This window comes from Vigna unguiculata, chromosome 9 (assembly GCF_004118075.2).
Source record: "Vigna unguiculata cultivar IT97K-499-35 chromosome 9, ASM411807v1, whole genome shotgun sequence".
Taxonomy (NCBI): domain Eukaryota; kingdom Viridiplantae; phylum Streptophyta; class Magnoliopsida; order Fabales; family Fabaceae; genus Vigna; species Vigna unguiculata.
This window is the reverse complement of record NC_040287.1, coordinates 33,404,869-33,421,531: the sequence shown is the minus strand read 5'-3', so window position 1 is coordinate 33,421,531 and position 16,663 is coordinate 33,404,869. Positions and strand designations below refer to the sequence as shown.

At 30.5% G+C, this 16,663-nt stretch overlaps 2 protein-coding genes across 2 annotated transcripts; one reads left to right on the top strand and one right to left on the bottom strand.

Moving 5' to 3' along the window:
* Window positions 1–2,802: 2,802 nt before the first annotated feature.
* On the top strand, window positions 2,803–4,302 carry LOC114162775. The gene is made up of 3 exons (XM_028046749.1): window positions 2,803–3,383; window positions 3,694–3,815; window positions 3,950–4,302. Exons 1-3 carry the CDS (start codon window positions 3,138–3,140, stop codon window positions 4,107–4,109), a joined length of 528 nt encoding a protein of 175 aa, XP_027902550.1. The 5' UTR covers window positions 2,803–3,137; the 3' UTR covers window positions 4,110–4,302.
* Window positions 4,303–4,655: 353 nt separating this feature from the next.
* On the bottom strand, window positions 4,656–9,013 carry LOC114163271 (UDP-galactose transporter 1). Its single transcript, XM_028047486.1, has 5 exons — window positions 8,685–9,013; window positions 7,282–7,531; window positions 6,966–7,173; window positions 5,537–5,768; window positions 4,656–5,236 (listed from the first exon to the last, which is right to left on the bottom strand). Exons 1-5 carry the CDS (start codon window positions 8,793–8,795, stop codon window positions 5,000–5,002), a joined length of 1,038 nt encoding a protein of 345 aa, XP_027903287.1. The 5' UTR covers window positions 8,796–9,013; the 3' UTR covers window positions 4,656–4,999.
* Window positions 9,014–16,663: the final 7,650 nt, after the last annotated feature.

The window sequence follows — 16,663 nt, the reverse complement described above, 5'->3', positions numbered from 1 at the left end:
CTGCATCTCCCACCTTATCCACAACATCCTCTTTTTCACCACCCAACTCACCAACTTCGCCCACCTGACCACCATCTGTTGTTCCAACATTATACTCCAACATTTCTATTATTTGTGGTTCGTCACACATCCTATGAACAACAAAAAGATGAACCTCACCAAGTATCCTAGCAATGGTTACCATGTGCATGGCCCCACGATCATCACTTAAGAGCTCTAACCTATCCTCCAAAACCGAACCACCTCCCACACAATACCACAAATCATTCCCCCCAACATATCCCATCTCTTTCAAGATACTTAAGACCTCAAAATAACTCCAACGATCCGGGTCACAAGAAAGCGTTCTACTTTCCCCATAAGCATATATAAGTTTCCCCTCATTCACAAATTTCCCTCCGTGATGGAACATTACATCAAACTTTTCCTCGTCCATTTATAATACTCACCAACTACACCTATATAATATTCATATACAGACAAACATTAAAAAAATTAAAAAATACAAAGTACAGAAATACACGATATCACTTTCAAAAAAGGGGGACCACAACGAAAAAATAAAGGACCACATGCTATGACACAGACCCATGCTCAAATAAGCACATTATTCAATAATACACTGCATTTCAGCGACAGCACTACCATTTCCTTTCCAAAAAGCAAACTTTTCAACCGACAAACAAAAGGCACCGAACAAATGCACCCAACAAAAGCATCGAACCAAAATAGGGAAAGTCACTAACCTGAGATTGCTCCAGCGTTTGAGATGAATGCGATGAACTCAATATCCACAGATTGCAAGTGTAATGACGATGGAGAAGGACTCACTATCGCACTCCACAGCTTCCACCACAGTTTCCCCAATTTCACCCCAGCTTTCTTTTTTAAAAACCCTAAACCTAATTTCGCAATTCTAATTTTTTTGAAAAATAATTATCCCACCTTAAATTATAAAAACCCTAAACCCTAATTTAATTTAACATTTTTTCTTACCCTAAACGTAATTTAATTACAGCTGCCCATTCCACGTCAACGTTTTCTTGCCAAGTCACTGTTCAACAAATGGTAAACCTTGCTATGTCACTGTTCACCTAACGTCATTTGCCCAGACTTGACGGAAAGGGCAAAAGTGAGACTTTTAAAGTTAAAAGGGGACCATTTTGAGATTTCCAAAAATACAGGTATCAATTTGAGATTTCGAATCTAAAATAGAGACCAAAAACATAATTAAATAAATAAAATATTACCCATATTAAAAAAAACACTATATAGAATTTCAGTCATGTTTAATGTTCCATCTTAAATTTATATTTAATACAAAATTACACTAATTCAATGGAATTTTTTTATGGAATACATAAATAAATATTAATATTAATGATATGAATGATGCAGATGCAATAGTAACTATCGTGATTCAATAGGTGAATGAATGAATCTGACACCAAATTATCACCCCACCCTTTCATTAATTAATTAGGTTTGAGTTAGGATAGGGTAAGTGAGAAATGATGAAAAGGGTAAAATGGTAGTTTTGATGTATAGTGCAGAGTTGGTTCAGCGAAAGTTACTGGAGCAATAATTTGATATTACCGATTTTTGTACTTCCTCCAATCTCACCTTCCATTACCAAACAAATCAAACCCAATTCACGATGCATCTATTTATTTCTGACACCTTGTGCATAAATAAATAATCATCATATTAATGAATTAATAAAATAGACAAAACCCTTTTATTATTATTTTATTCTTTTCAAATTTGTTATTATTATAGTCTGTGTCAGGTCAGGTTTCTTTACTGCTCTCTGAACACTGACGAGTGAATGAGAAGTAAAGCAACTCTTATTTTATTCAAAAAAATATAAACTGCCATTATCTTCTCATTTAGGTTTAATCCAGTTTAATTACTACGGGTGCTAATTGAAACCCCTCAATGATGCCAAAAGCGCGATTTCAAGAAACACAACACAACCACATTTGAAATCCTAGATTGATTAGTAGTTATATGTCGGTATTTTTATATGTTTCTTCATGCCAAAATTTATTTGTTTTTATTATTAGTTTCTTCCTGTGCCCTTTTGCTCTGAATCTGATCACTGAGACCATCATCAATTGATTTTATTATGGAAGGTGAAGTGATCCAACTCATGCTTTCACCCTATGTTCAATTTGAAAAGCTACTAGTAGATAGAGTTAAAGCAACGAAGCTAATGACAGTTATAGAAATACTGTTTCTGTAATCGTATTTAAAAAAAAATGTTTAATTGATCTACTCTGATAGAAATAAAGAAATTAATCTAAATAGGCACAAACGATTCCCCAGGCAAACCCAGTTGGGTACACTGTTTTGGTGAAAGTGGGTTGCATTTAAGTTCACCCCCAAACAGTAATAGTGTTAAATTTCAGCAGAGATTCACTGTGTATGGTTCATTCAAACAATATTTGTTCCTCTTGTGGCTAATTCTTAATCCCATCAACATAATTAAAAGTTAAGTTCATGGCTTTTTGAAACCATTTCTAATCATATTCATGATTTGAGATTATTAGAATGCAACCTGATATGATACAAACATAGATTACTGATCTGACTAGTGATGGACCACTAAACATCATGCGGAATGAGGTAAGACATCATATGTTATGGGAAAATTGGTTTTTATCGTTATTGTTATTAGTTTAAATCTAGACAAAACAAGTATTACTACAATGGTACAAAAGATTCTGGAATAGATAAAAAAGATTTCCCAAAAGATCCTGTTTTGCATCATGCATAATACAGACCTCAGATTCCCGTGACACTTTAATCTACGGAAAAATAAAAGCCCAAACCTTCGCCATTGGCATCACATTTTACCCTCTACACATCACCCTCTCTACCTACTCTGCTGCAACTCTCTCTCTCTCTCTCTCTCTCTCTAGGAAGTAGCAAGTGCAAGTGTGTTTTCCCAACTATAGTAATCTGTCAAACAAAACCCCTGCAACACTCTAGCACCTACACCCTCTTTTTCTGGAAATGATAGTACGGTGCTACACTTGCGGTTACATAAATCAAGTGTCGCGTGTGTTCTAGAGATCAATGCTCGGTTCTTCGGCTTCGTTTCTGAGAAAGAGTGTGGGGAAAGCGTGAATCGAATGGAAGGGTTTAACATTCAGGGAAATGAGGAGAGTGGGGTGATGGGGAAGAAGAGGGTGATGGTGTTGGTTGATGGAACTTCACATTCCAAACATGCAATGATGTGGGCACTTACTCATGTAACTAACAAGGGTGATTCTTTGACTCTGCTTCATGTTGTACCTCCTCACAAAGGTCCTGAATCTTCTTCTTCCACCTATCTCGTCAATTATCTCGGCTCCCTTTGCAAAGATTGCAAGCCAGGGGTAAGATGGTTGTGTTTGTTTGGTAGATCTTGATTCCAGTTGGTCTTTGATTTTTCAGTGCTGTTCAATAATGGAGTAGGAAGTTCCTTCTTTTATCTTTTTTTTTTTTTCACATCCCCTCTTTTGCCGTTGTTTCTTTTCCGACTTTTCTTTTCTTTGGATGGGCTTCTTGTATTGCCCCCTTTTCACTTTTCAGAGAGAAATCATGAGAAGTTTTCAGATGTTTCAGCTTTTCTTTTGACAGTTCTTCCTATGTTGTTCCCACCCTTATTGAATAAAGAGTTACTGATGAGGTTATGGTCTGACATAGGTTGAAGTGGAAGCGCTCGTTATCCAAGGACCAAAACTGGCCACAGTAATGAGCCAAGTAAAGAAGTTGGAGGTCTCTGTCCTGGTACTGGGCCAAAAGAAATCATCTTCTCTTTTAAGTTGGTGAGTTCTATTCTATCATCCACACAACTGCAATAAAGAACCTTTGAGGCCAAATTTTAAATTTCTTGCTACTCAGTTCGAGTTTTTAAGCGATTCGGTGTATGCAGTTTTTGAGTTAAGAATTATTTCTGCAGTATCTGTGGAAGCAGCGGAAGCAGTTATACGGAGGAGTTTGTGAAGCATTGCATCAATAAAGCAGAGTGCTTGACAATTGGGGTGAGGAAGAGAAGCCAGGGAACAAATGGATACTTCATTAGCACTAGGTGGCAGAAGAACTTCTGGCTTTTGGCTTAGATTGAAAATTTAGATACCGCTAGTTCAGATCCTAGAAGGGATAACAGGGGTAAGTGGCTAAAGCAACCTTTGTATCTGCATCGTCATCTATAATCTATATCGTGCACCCTGTAACTACTTCTAACTATATCGTGTACTAAAATGTCGAGTGACCAAGAATTCTGACTTTTAATAAAAATAATCTAATTGTCCATGCTTGTGAACAGTATGTTTTGTTACTGTGTTCTTCAGTGTTTAGAGCTGGTAAAAAAAAGTCATCGTCAGAGACCCACTAATTTTTGCAGTACCATTCATTGAGAAGTGTACCATACCTATTATAAATTATTTAAGTACTATTATTCGATTTTAAAAAATAAAATGTTTACATTAAATTTTAATTATTTTCATAAATTTAAATTTATATAATGAAATAGTAGTATTATAAAAAGTAGCACATTTCAATTTATCGTTTACGTTATCTGTATTGTAAATCACATGCAGTTTATCCGGTCTTCGCGATTCACTAAAAGAAACAGGCATTTCTTTTTTGTCAATAAACGTAGATCGTAAACATTGCTATTATATGAATGAATACGTATTCACTTTCAAAAATAACAATAAGTTCACTACTAATGGGCCGTGATTTTACAGTGCATATAGCATCAAACGGGAAAAATATAGAAAAGGGTATTGGAGACAAAACAAACTGAGCCCTAGGTGGTGTGGAGAAGGGAAAAACAGAGAATTGAGAAAGATGGAAGAGAGGTAGGATAGTAGAAGAAAAACGAAAGAAAGTTGTATTTAAGAATTTTGGGTAATCTAACAATAAATAACGAGAAGTCATTTGTACCTATTGCTATTACTGCCTTCTAAAAAGGCTGAAACACGAGTTTCATGCGTAGCTAAACAAACTAGACCTTATCTTCTAATTTATCATTTACAAGAGGAAGCAACTCCATCTTACTACGGGGGGTCCTGGGAGTCCTGGGGGTCCGAGGAGTTCCAGGGACTGCTGGCTGTTGGGAGAGCATGTGCCTCACATAACCGTAGAATGTACAGCCCACAAGAGTCACGGCACATCCAACACAATTTAAATATGAAATTGGGTTCCTAAATATCAGCCAAGAAACAAGGACAGCCACTGCAACCTGCACAAAAAACACGATTCTCATTAATTTCAAAAATGTCAAATAATTCGTAAGACTAAAATGCTCCAATAAAATGAAACAGAGTTATAGACGAAGTGAGATTTAACATGTACTTCAGATCCACCGACATTAGTTATCCTTTAACACGAGCACATTAATGACTTACAAGCAAAGTCAAAGAATGAAAATTAATTTAATAAATCCAAACTAGGGAGTAAATGTTAAGCTAGAATGAAACAAAGTCCAAAAGGAGAGAAACGCATCTCGTGCAGGAATGATGATATACATAACAAATCTCACCTTAAGATTTCCGGCAACATTAAATGTTACAGCAGTGGTGGAGTGAATCACGTAAAAAATGGAGAAGTTAAGACAGAAAGCCAACACCCCGGAGCTAAAAATAATGATGAGAGCCGACCAAGGATATGGATGGGTACCAAACCATTCGAGGATTCCATTGCCTTCAAGTAACAGGGCAGGAAGCGCCAAGATCATGGTTGCAAAAGGTGCCATGTAATAAACTGTGTTTATGCTAAAGATACATGCAAACAAAAGTTAGTCCGTGTGCTGCAGAAAAGTCATGGTAAAGCTATTCAGAGAAACCAAGACATGACCCGAGTAGAATAAAACAGCCAAGACAATGTTAAGTCATTGCCCCAAAAAAACGTCTTCGGTGCAATTTCTACGGAACAATGTTAAGTATTTCATTTTACTCGATGCGGAGCTCTACGTTGTTGCGAAGACATCAACTCTACCCAAATCGAATATCGAACCGATGGTAGCTCTTCTTTTTCTGTCAGTTTCACTCATCTATCAGTTTCTATTTTTAACTTAATTCAGTCTATAAATAATCCTTTCTTAACAATATTAAGCAGTTCATTTTACTAATGTAGAACTCGTGGCATTGTTACTCCTTTTGGAGGGAGGACATCCACAACATCACTCAACCAATATTGACCCAATTATATCTTTTTTTTCTTTGACAGTTTCACTCAATTATCTGTTTCTATTTGCTCCTTAATTCAGCCGATAAATAACCCTTTCCTAACCCAACTCTCAACAAGAGAATAAATTGTTAAGACATAAGCATAAGAGTCACTCAACTCAAAAGACAAGTCCATTAGATGGAAAACCTCAAGACTGAAGTTCATAGCTCATCCTACTCAATGTAGGACTCCTAACATAAAACTTTTACAAAGGCTTGAGGCACGCCCCTGACCTTGGAATGAGGTAACGCCTCCCCTTTGAAGCAAACAAAAATACAAAGGAACTCATGAAACATTGTTGTAAACTTGGCACCTTGACAGATGCTAATCATATAGCACAAATATTGATCATTATTAATAAATAAAGTCACCGTATAAGGGGCCTTCTACATTAACTTAAAGGTGAAACCCAGCAATTTTTTGCTTTGGTTTAGTTGCATCTGGTTCTTAGTGATTGACTTGTTGCAATCAAACTAAACACTAAACGGTACCCAGAGATGTTCGGAGCACCAATATAGAATACTTCCTAGCTCTACATGTGAGAAAAAGGTTAATAAAAAACGCAATGTATGAGGTAAAACCCATTTTCCATAATAAATAATATTACGGACATGGAAATAACGGTCAAGTGTAAAGTCTATATACTGGAAAATCCAGAAAAGGCAAAAAATAGAGAAGGGGAAGAAAGAAAACCAAAATACAGAGTTATGAACAACAAGGGAAGTCAAGCGTAAAGATGGTACCTGTCAAATTTGTATCCATGCAGAAGAGATTCTGCAAGAATAGTCTTTGTAGAAGTAGCCAGACAGCCAAATAATGCAGCACAAAATCCAAACATATTAAAACTAAGCTCTGTTACAGATGTCAGAAGAATCCCTCCAACAATGGGTACAAGAGAAGCCCAAATACGCCAGTCAAAATACTTCCTCCACACTAGCCATTGCAAAACAACTGCACCAGTTTACCAAGATTAGATGTAATCGTAAACATCCTCGAATCTTAATATAAAGCAAGTAGCAAATATGTGGCAGAAATGTTAACACCGATTATTAAACCCACCTGTGGTGGCAGGTGTGAATGACTTTATTGTCTGCATAAAAGAAACTGGAATGTATCGTAGGCTCACATTCCCCAACACGATGTTAATACAGAACACAAACGACATTGGAAAGATTCTTCGCCAGCGATCTTCAGGGTCAACAGTTATCAGTGGCTTAAGTTTCAACACCTTTATTACCACATATCCCCCAATGGCTGAACAGATAAAGTGGACGCATGAAACTGATAGGGGAAACTTGAAATCCAATTTCTGCAACAAAAAAAAAAGGTAAACTGTTTATAATCCATACCCTGAATCCTAAATACACATGGATCGTAGAAAATAAGTGGTCAATATAGATAAATTTATTATTGATTATAGATGGAACACAAGCATAAAAGATATAAACAGTCGGCGATCACAAAACTTTATCTACAGATCCATTTCATCATGAAATGATTATTTTACAATAATTCCTTTCCAAATGGAGTTTTGAGAACCAGGGATGAAACGTAAGAAAACCGCAAGACCTTTACTGACAAGCAAAAAACAGAATTGCATCTTGTAGAATATACACACCAATAGAAAGCCCAATCTCCAAGGAAAAAAAACAGAAAACAGACTTTAAAGACACAATTACTGCTGTTCACAAACTAAACCACACATGCCACCAGTTAGAATAATTTTTTGTTTTATTTTAAAATCATACTAAGCTATGTTCCACATTAGGAAAGTAACATTACAGTAACAGTATTTTTCACATTTTAGTTCAGTTGTTAAAACTCACACGAAATATTCCAAGATTCAAAAACAGACGAATTTTGCAATGATTAACAAACTATAGTCTCGGGTCTATTGCACCATAAACAAAACATCTAGCTCTAAATTAAATCCATAGCACGGCCAGAGAAAATAAAATCAAACAAAGCCCAGACAAATAACTCGATAAATTAAGAGAAACCTACAACTTGCACGTAGAAGTACCGGGCAATTAACTAGATCAGTAACGAAACAAAATTTCTGAATTACAATCGTACTCGGTGGACAGGCTAGGATCACGTGTACTTTTTTTTTTAATTGTGAGAGAAGAATCACTATCTTGGTTAATTTTAAAAGGCGCTTCAAAGACACACAAAAACTCGATCCAGACACGCAACATGGATTTCGACTAAGATATGAAACTCTACAAATTAAAACGCATCGCCGAAAATAGCAATCTACAGAAACACTAAGAAAAACAGTAATCCATGGCAATTTCATTCTGACAGCATCACGATACACGAGGCATCCGTGTGGAACATCCTAGCGGCGGAATCTAACAAAATCGACGACATGACAGAAAAGAAATCTCATGAATTAGAAAAGAAGAAGCGAATCGGCGAGTGTTTGGAAATTGAAATGAGAGGAAGAAAAGTGCGGGAACCTGGAAGATCCACTTGTTGACGATGATTACGGTGACATTGAAAGCCCACCACTGAATGATGGACAAGAGAGATCTGATATCGCTCCACTGGAAAACGAAACTATCTTCCATCTACGGTTCCAGAGGCGCAGCTATTGCGCGTTGTGTCTACGATAATAGGAACGAAGAGAACACGAAGAGAATGAAGAGCGAGAGGAGGGTCGAACTCGTAACGGTGAATAACGAGTAAGAGGCACCTCTTCTGCTCTCTGCAATTTGCGTTCCCTCTCTCTCTATCTCTCTCTCCCTTTTATTATGCCAGAGAAATTTTTCGAAACGTTTCGGTTCGATTTCGCTCTCTCCCTGTCACGCCATGGAAATTTTATGTTTCTTTCTGCTTTGGTTGGTGGGGCATGTGGGTCCCACGGTATTCCAGCTCTGAGGTTCAGGGTCAATTTGGTCAGAAATCAACATTCCCCACTTTTTCAAAACTCATTAATTCTCACCTTGTTTTTCTTTCCCTCCCAATACCGTGAAGTCTTGGTTTCTTTTTCCTACAATACCTTTTATTCGGATTTTAGTTAAACTTAATGAATGGCCGATGAATTTAGCTGAACAAAACATATTGTTTTGTTTTACTTGCTTATCTTCTTTAGGATAAAAATATTAAATATCGCTTTTGTAATAAATTATTATCTTAATGTTTCTTTTAAGGCTTTCATATTATACTTAAAATTAAATTTTTGAAATTTAATTCAATTTAATTATTTTAATTAAATTTTGTTAAATTTTTAATATATTTTATGATAATATTTAAATTATTTATATTAATTAATATATTTATATTTTAATATTAAACGAATTTATTTATTATTAAAACGAAAATATTTATTTATTATGAAAAGAGTTTGAAATATAAAATAAATTTAATATAATTTGATAAAAAATATTAAATTCATATATTTTTAAAATTGATGAACTAAATTAAACAAAAATTAAAAAAAATTAATAGTAATTATCAGACTAAAAACATATTTAATTATTTCTTTACGAATGTTTAAAAAAAACTATTTTGAAATATTCGTAAATCACTGTTTCCTTGTACCGCAATGCATTAATAGCAAAATTGGTATTTTAAATATTAATCTGGTAAATTTTGCCATGCTTAACAAAACATAGTAAAGGTTTCCTTAATTAATTGTTTCCCAGTATTGTAATGCATTTGTGTATTCTATGCAAGCGCAATTCAATTTGATGTTTTAAACATGATAAATGCTAATTGGTGCTTAATGTATAATTAATTATTATTTTCACTGTATTTATATTAAAATTTAAAATAATTAATTACATTAATTAAAATAAAATACAATTTAAGAAAAAATTAATAATTATTAATTTCATTGCATTTATGTTGAAGTATGATATAATTAACTTCATTAATTAAAATAATATAAATTTACATAACATATTTTTTAAGGAAAAAATATTCTTTTTGTCAATAATTTTTTAAATACAAAACAAGTATTTTACACTTTATAAAGTCAAACAAAAATATTCTTACTGTCTCTTTGTTTCTCAGATAAAATATAAAGTGTGAAGGTTTAAAAGATGAAGGCTTAAAAAATCTTTAAAAGGTATAGTTTTTTATTTTTAGTTTTTCCAAATTTTCCTTTTCTCATACAGTATTCTCTACTCTTTCAATTTAATTTTCTTTTATTTGTTTTGAATATGTCAAATCACAAATAAGATGATAAATTTTGATACGTATTTAAATAAATTATCAACTATATCTTGATAATATTTATAGATATTTTTATCTTTTAAATAAAATAAAATTACATCAATAGTTGTTGAGCTTAGAATTCAATTAAAGTCACACCTAATTATAAACTTTTATTAAAGTAAAACTATATTATTAATGATTCTTAACCAAATACCAGTTATAAGATCATTTAAATATTAATCTAATTAATGTTAAGTTAAGTGATTTAATTAATTAATTAATATTGAATCATGATTGAGTTAGACAGTATTCGAATTAAAACAAGGAATAATTAATTGACATTCTTAATTTTAATTCCAGTGTGTGTGTTTGAATTAGAGACCGTCATTTTAATTAAAATTGAACTGGTACAAACGTGATTTATGTTTGAATAATTTATTTAAAAAAAAATAAGTGTTATTTAATTATATTGAAATAAAATTCAAATTTATATCGTAAAACACTATTTTTAAAAAATTGGTATCGATCAAAATAGTTTAATTCTATCTATAGTTAGGGCATAAAGTTAATTACATTGTCGTTATATTCAAATCAAAATCTTAGCCAAGATCATGGTCGAATAAGTAATCATAAAGAACGAGACTTCTTTTATAATATAATGTCAAATTACCTTATCTTTAAATTGTATTTAATGTAATAATACTAATGCTGCTATTTTTAAAAATGGTAATGTTATTAAATTATTAACAAAAAATCTTAATTAGGGAATATGCTATATTTTGATATTTTCTTATGAGGATATATCATATATTTTAATCAATCTAAAACTAAAATGAACGGAAATGACGACTGTGGTTGCCTTAAGATGATTTATCTTTCTCTGTATTACTTTAAGCATCATCATTGACTGATTTTGTACGTTTTACTTTTTAATTAAATTTCTAAAAAGTAGAGTTTAATGTTAAACATCTTTATTCTAAAGTAAACGTGTTTTGATAAAAAAAATTATTTTTTTTCAGAAGTCTTAAATTGAAAAATACGTGTCCATATTTGATTTATTATCTCGCACAGAAATAATATTCCTATAAAAGCAAGTTTTTAAATAATTAACTTTAATCAACATTCTCGCGCAAAAAATAAAATAAAATTATGCTATAAAAAATTATTTTTTTAATTAAAATAAAATTTTAATGAAAAAATATTATACTATCCTTATTAACTCATGAATACATTCCTTACTGAAACAATTCATGAACTTTTTTTGTATAATGATAAGAATTTGTACTTTGTGTTTTTATTTTACTATCAAACATAATCTAACTTTTTTCTAATTTAGTTAAATTTATTTGGTTGACTTTGTCATTAAATTGGATGATATATATAAAAAAAGTTATCACCCTTTAAAAAAAGTTTACCTTAAAATAGTTTTTTAAAAGAAAATAATATCTTAACATAACTATTTTTAGTTGTTGTTTGTATTTTTATAAGGTAGCTGCATTAATTAACAAATACATGAATAATATTTATACCACGAAACATAAAATTATTAAACAAATAATAGTTGAGTCTTGTTCATCATATTTAAAATTCAATGACGTGAATTACAAAAAGTACAATTTAATTGAATTTGACTCATTCAAAAGTTTAGTTGGACGAGCTTACTAATTGAATTCAACATGGTTAAAATATTAAGCAGAAACATACAATATACGCTGCCCTCAGACTTTGATTAATAAATTAAAGAGAGAGTGAGATAATCACACGTAACATCATGGATCTAAACAATATTAATGTAGTAAAAATAAACTTCATCATTGATTCTATCAATCGTTAAATTATTAAATTACAGATTGACCTACTTTATTTAATTTTTATTTTAAACATAGTTTATGTATTAATAGTGTTATAAAATATTAACATATAAAGAAAATTAATATATGAGTAATTCTCAATTCAAAATCCAATATATGGTCACGATAAAATAATTAGTACCAACATAAGAATGTGGAACAATATTAATAATAACACTATTTCATAAATAAATTAAAATCAATCGAAACACAAATTTTGACCAAAAAAAATATTTTTCTTTCAATTTCTTTACTATCATACAAAGATGTTATCAATTTTATGTAACTCCCATTTAAACACTGGCGGACCTATGTGGTGACAGGGGGAGCCGTGGCTCCCCCATTTTTTTTTTTGTTTTTTTTTATATATATTTATATATTTTTTAAATTATATTTATATATTATTTATATTAAGTTTATATTATGAAAAATTATAATAAAAGATAAAATAAAAAAATTTAATAGAGACATTGATTTATAAAAGAGATTAGGATTTTTTTTTTCGTCATAAGATCTTTCCACCATGTAAATTATGATGAAAGTGTGTGAAGAGAAATAAATACAAAGAGATAGATTGGGAAATAGAGGTTGAAAAACACATAAATTGAGATTGAAGTATACATTATTGCATGATCTCTCAGATCAAGGTTAATATTTTATTATGATTTCTGTATGTTAAATTTATGATTTTTTTAGAATGTTTATCCCAAATTAAGTTGATCCCAAATTAATAAAACCCTAATTATGATTTGAGGGATTCTTTTATGAAATTGATATGAACCCTAGTTATAATTTTTTCCATATTATTATAATCCTTAATTGTGAAATTTAGGGATTTTGTGTTTTTTGCTGTTTATGGTAAATTTTTTTAAAAGTTTTGAATTCATACGGTGTTGCTTTTTTAATTAAAGTGGTATGAGTTTTGTTATGTTTTGCATTGTGATTTGTGAATATAAATTTTATTTTTTTTAGATAGGCGAGAGATGATAAATTTATATTAGAAAGATTATGATAAAAAGTAAAAAAATTGATTCTCTTTTTTTTAAGAGGTAGGTTTTATGAGAACCAAGAATTCAAGACAATAAAAAACAAATATCTAAAGTTCTTAGAGTTATAATATAATGAATTTAAAAATTCATTACAACGCGAGAAAAACGGTCTCAAATTTGACAATATCACAAAATCAAATTGATAAGGTATGAAGAGTTTATCTAAAATGGTATTCATGGTTTGGTATCATAAAATAATAGCATGATATAATAGTGAATGATAGTAATATTTTTTTTAAATTCTACTATTATGTGTGCTTATTTTAAGCAGAGAAAATGAAGAGAAAAGATAAAGAACTTTTTTTCTAACTAAAAAAAATTATATATAACAAATCTATTTGGTTCCCCTACATTTTTTATCCAAGTTCCGCCACTGCATTTAAATAAAAGACGATAATTTAACCCGACATTGTCTTTTAACTCGACACGACAATTATAATATAATTTCATTTCCTTCTCAAGGAAAATTTATACATTTTTATAAAATTGAATTGTACAAGTTGACGGTTGTAATAATATAAAAAATAAAACAGTTACAACATAGATAAAATAAGATATGTTGCAATATACTTTTATAACTATTTTTTTATTGTCATAAAAAATATGAACAAGTATGATAGCGTTTGTATTTTACCGGTTTTAGTAATCTTTTAAAATATTTGGTTTAAACTTAAAAAATGCTAGGAATTTAAAAAAAAAAAACATTATTGTTTTTCAATGCTGTAGTAAATCTTTCCATACATTTTCTTACAATCTTTTTAATATATACTCTATGAACAAAATATTAAATAAAATAAATAATAAAAAAGATAAAGTTATCTATCAAATTTCAATTACAATTTCTCATCGCCACCCAACTACCCGACAATGGGGATTTGAACTTTATCACTTGTTTTTAACTAAACTTAACAAATTGCATCTTTATTACAATGCTTTGAAAAATTTTAAATATTGATATATGATTAAAAGGAAGAATATTCTCTCTCGCATAACATTTTGATTAGACGAGAACACAACACTTTAAAATATGTACTAATATAATATATTTTCAATATAATAAGAAAAAAAATATCATCTCTCTTAAACTATCTAGTGTGACATCCCACGTGAGAAAATCCCTCCACATGTTAATAATATATTATTACAGCTTAAAAGTATTAAAATATTACTATAAATATATACATATTAGCCATTGTACTTGTAAATAAATAAATGAAAGCGTACACTAATGCCGCACAGAGTTACCACCCACCAGCAGAAGGACCTTCCCTAGTTAACTTCATTTACAGAAAGGACAACATAGAATGAAATTATTTGGAACCAAATTGTTATTATTACTAACTTTATTCGTACACTCATAAAATACAGAGGTTGTTGAATAAAATTCATCTTTTGGGCAAATTTTTGTTTATTTTTTTGTAATTTAAAAGTTGTCGAGTAGTGTGTTAGAAATCTCAAATCAATTAAAGACGAGACAATTTTACAATATATAAATAGAGTGCAAAATTTCACTTCACAAATCAGTTTTATAGGGTTGAATTAAGTTTAAATTACACTTCTAACATGGTATCAAAATCATTATTCTTTTAAAAAAAGTCTATATCTCGATGAAAAGTGTGTTGGAAATTCTATATCAACTAGAAATAATGTTAATGTGATCGAAAAGTTGAAGAGATGGAAAGGAAGATGCAAAGTTGGGTAGTGAATGCAAGTGTTACTGATTAGGGAATTTAAGGGTAGTGAGAGTAATTGTTCATATGCTTTGCCTTGGATGATCTAAGGCATTACTCTATGAGGGGTTATCAGTGTGTACTTTGAGATGTTTGAAAATGTAAGTAAGCGAGTGTGTTGAGACTAATGCATGTGAAGAAACAAAAGAGTGATGTGTGATGTTAGGGAAAATACGACTTTGAGGTCAACTACCTCTTTTGGCTTTGGTAAAGCAATAAGTTTTCTTTCAGTTGGATACGTATGACTCAAGAATAGGTAAAAGAAAAGATATCTTTTTATTTATTTATTTTTGAAAACTCTAATCAATAGGATAAGTTTGTAGTAATATTAAATGTTGTAATGTATTGAAAAAAATTGTACCATAAAACACCCTATTAACATATAAATAAAATCAATATAAAAAATACAAAAATATAATGTAAAAATCTTAAAATCGAAAAAAAAAATTACGATCATTGTATAATGAATATTGAAAACTAACTTTATGTAAAAATTTGTACATCATATAAATTACTCTTTTATGTTCCGACAAAGAAAGACGATAGATTCTCTTATATTACAACATATTTTGTTTTTTTTAATACTAAGATACTAAGTGTATAAAAATAAAGATTTTTTAGGATATGTAGAGAGATATATGAGTATCGAAAATAAATTGATATTGAGAATAAATTATTTTATTATAAATTATCAATAATTCTTTTGGTAAAAAATCTTTTTTTTTTGTAATTTAGGTATTCGATTGGTGAGAGATTCAATTAAATAATCAGATTAGATTTTTTCAATTAAAAAAATGTAAATGATGAGAAGGTCCTTTTTTTTTCTATGTATTTAAAATTTTTAGTATTGGAATCCAAGACTTATATGATTTTATAAATTGTTAAAACGTTTGAATTTTAGCTTTTTGATAAATTTTGAATTTTTTGAGGAGAGATGACTCAATGGACTATAGTGTTGGATTGTTAATTTGTTGTACAAATTCTTATATATATCTATGTTTTCTAAAGTAATAATTTAACTTAAATCTTACAACACTCTTCTTTATATGTATGGATTGAAAATCCACTCAACCAATTTGTGAACTTTTTGGCGACATTTATTTTTATGTGATTATTTTTTGTTTTTTTTTAATTAGATAATTTTCTTAGCAATAATTTTCATTTAATTTCTTTTAAGTTTTTAGTTATCATAGCAGATTTTTCATTTCTTATTTTATAAAACACTTCGTAGAATCAAAGAACGAACGAAACGTAACAAAAATGAGAAGATAACAAAATGATAGATTATAAAAAATAAAAAATAGATAGACTTTAGAAAAATAACGGAATAGCAAGTTGTTAGAAAAATAAAAAAATAATATATTTACGGGGAATTGGGTTTATCGCTTTGATACGGAAAGGGGCAACACCTCGTCACATGGCTACAAATGAGCCATAACACAGTTCTACTATGTTCATTTGCAGCATAGTTTTGTTGGGTGGAGTTTCCGAAGTGAGGATAAATAAACCAAATGTATATACCCAAACTTGCTACAAAAGTAAAAAGACAAAATTAAACATCAACTTGATACTTCTTTCATTTGCATGCAGATTGATTCCAAACACCGCTTCTGCAACGTTTCACAAAGTCTATCATTGGCCGTTCTTG

Coding starts and splice junctions, on each gene's coding strand:
- LOC114162775 (XM_028046749.1), top strand. CDS start 3,138: ATGGAAGGGTTTAACATTCAGGGAAATGAGGAGAGTGGGGTGATGGGG. Junction 3,384..3,693: donor GCAAAGATTGCAAGCCAGGG/GTAAGATGGTTG, acceptor GGTCTGACATAG/GTTGAAGTGGAAGCGCTCGT. Junction 3,816..3,949: donor TCATCTTCTCTTTTAAGTTG/GTGAGTTCTATT, acceptor TTATTTCTGCAG/TATCTGTGGAAGCAGCGGAA.
- LOC114163271 (XM_028047486.1), bottom strand. CDS start 8,795: ATGGAAGATAGTTTCGTTTTCCAGTGGAGCGATATCAGATCTCTCTTG. Junction 7,532..8,684: donor TCAACAAGTGGATCTTCCAG/GTTCCCGCACTT, acceptor TTTTTGTTGCAG/AAATTGGATTTCAAGTTTCC. Junction 5,237..5,536: donor ATGTTGCCGGAAATCTTAAG/GTGAGATTTGTT, acceptor TTTTTTGTGCAG/GTTGCAGTGGCTGTCCTTGT.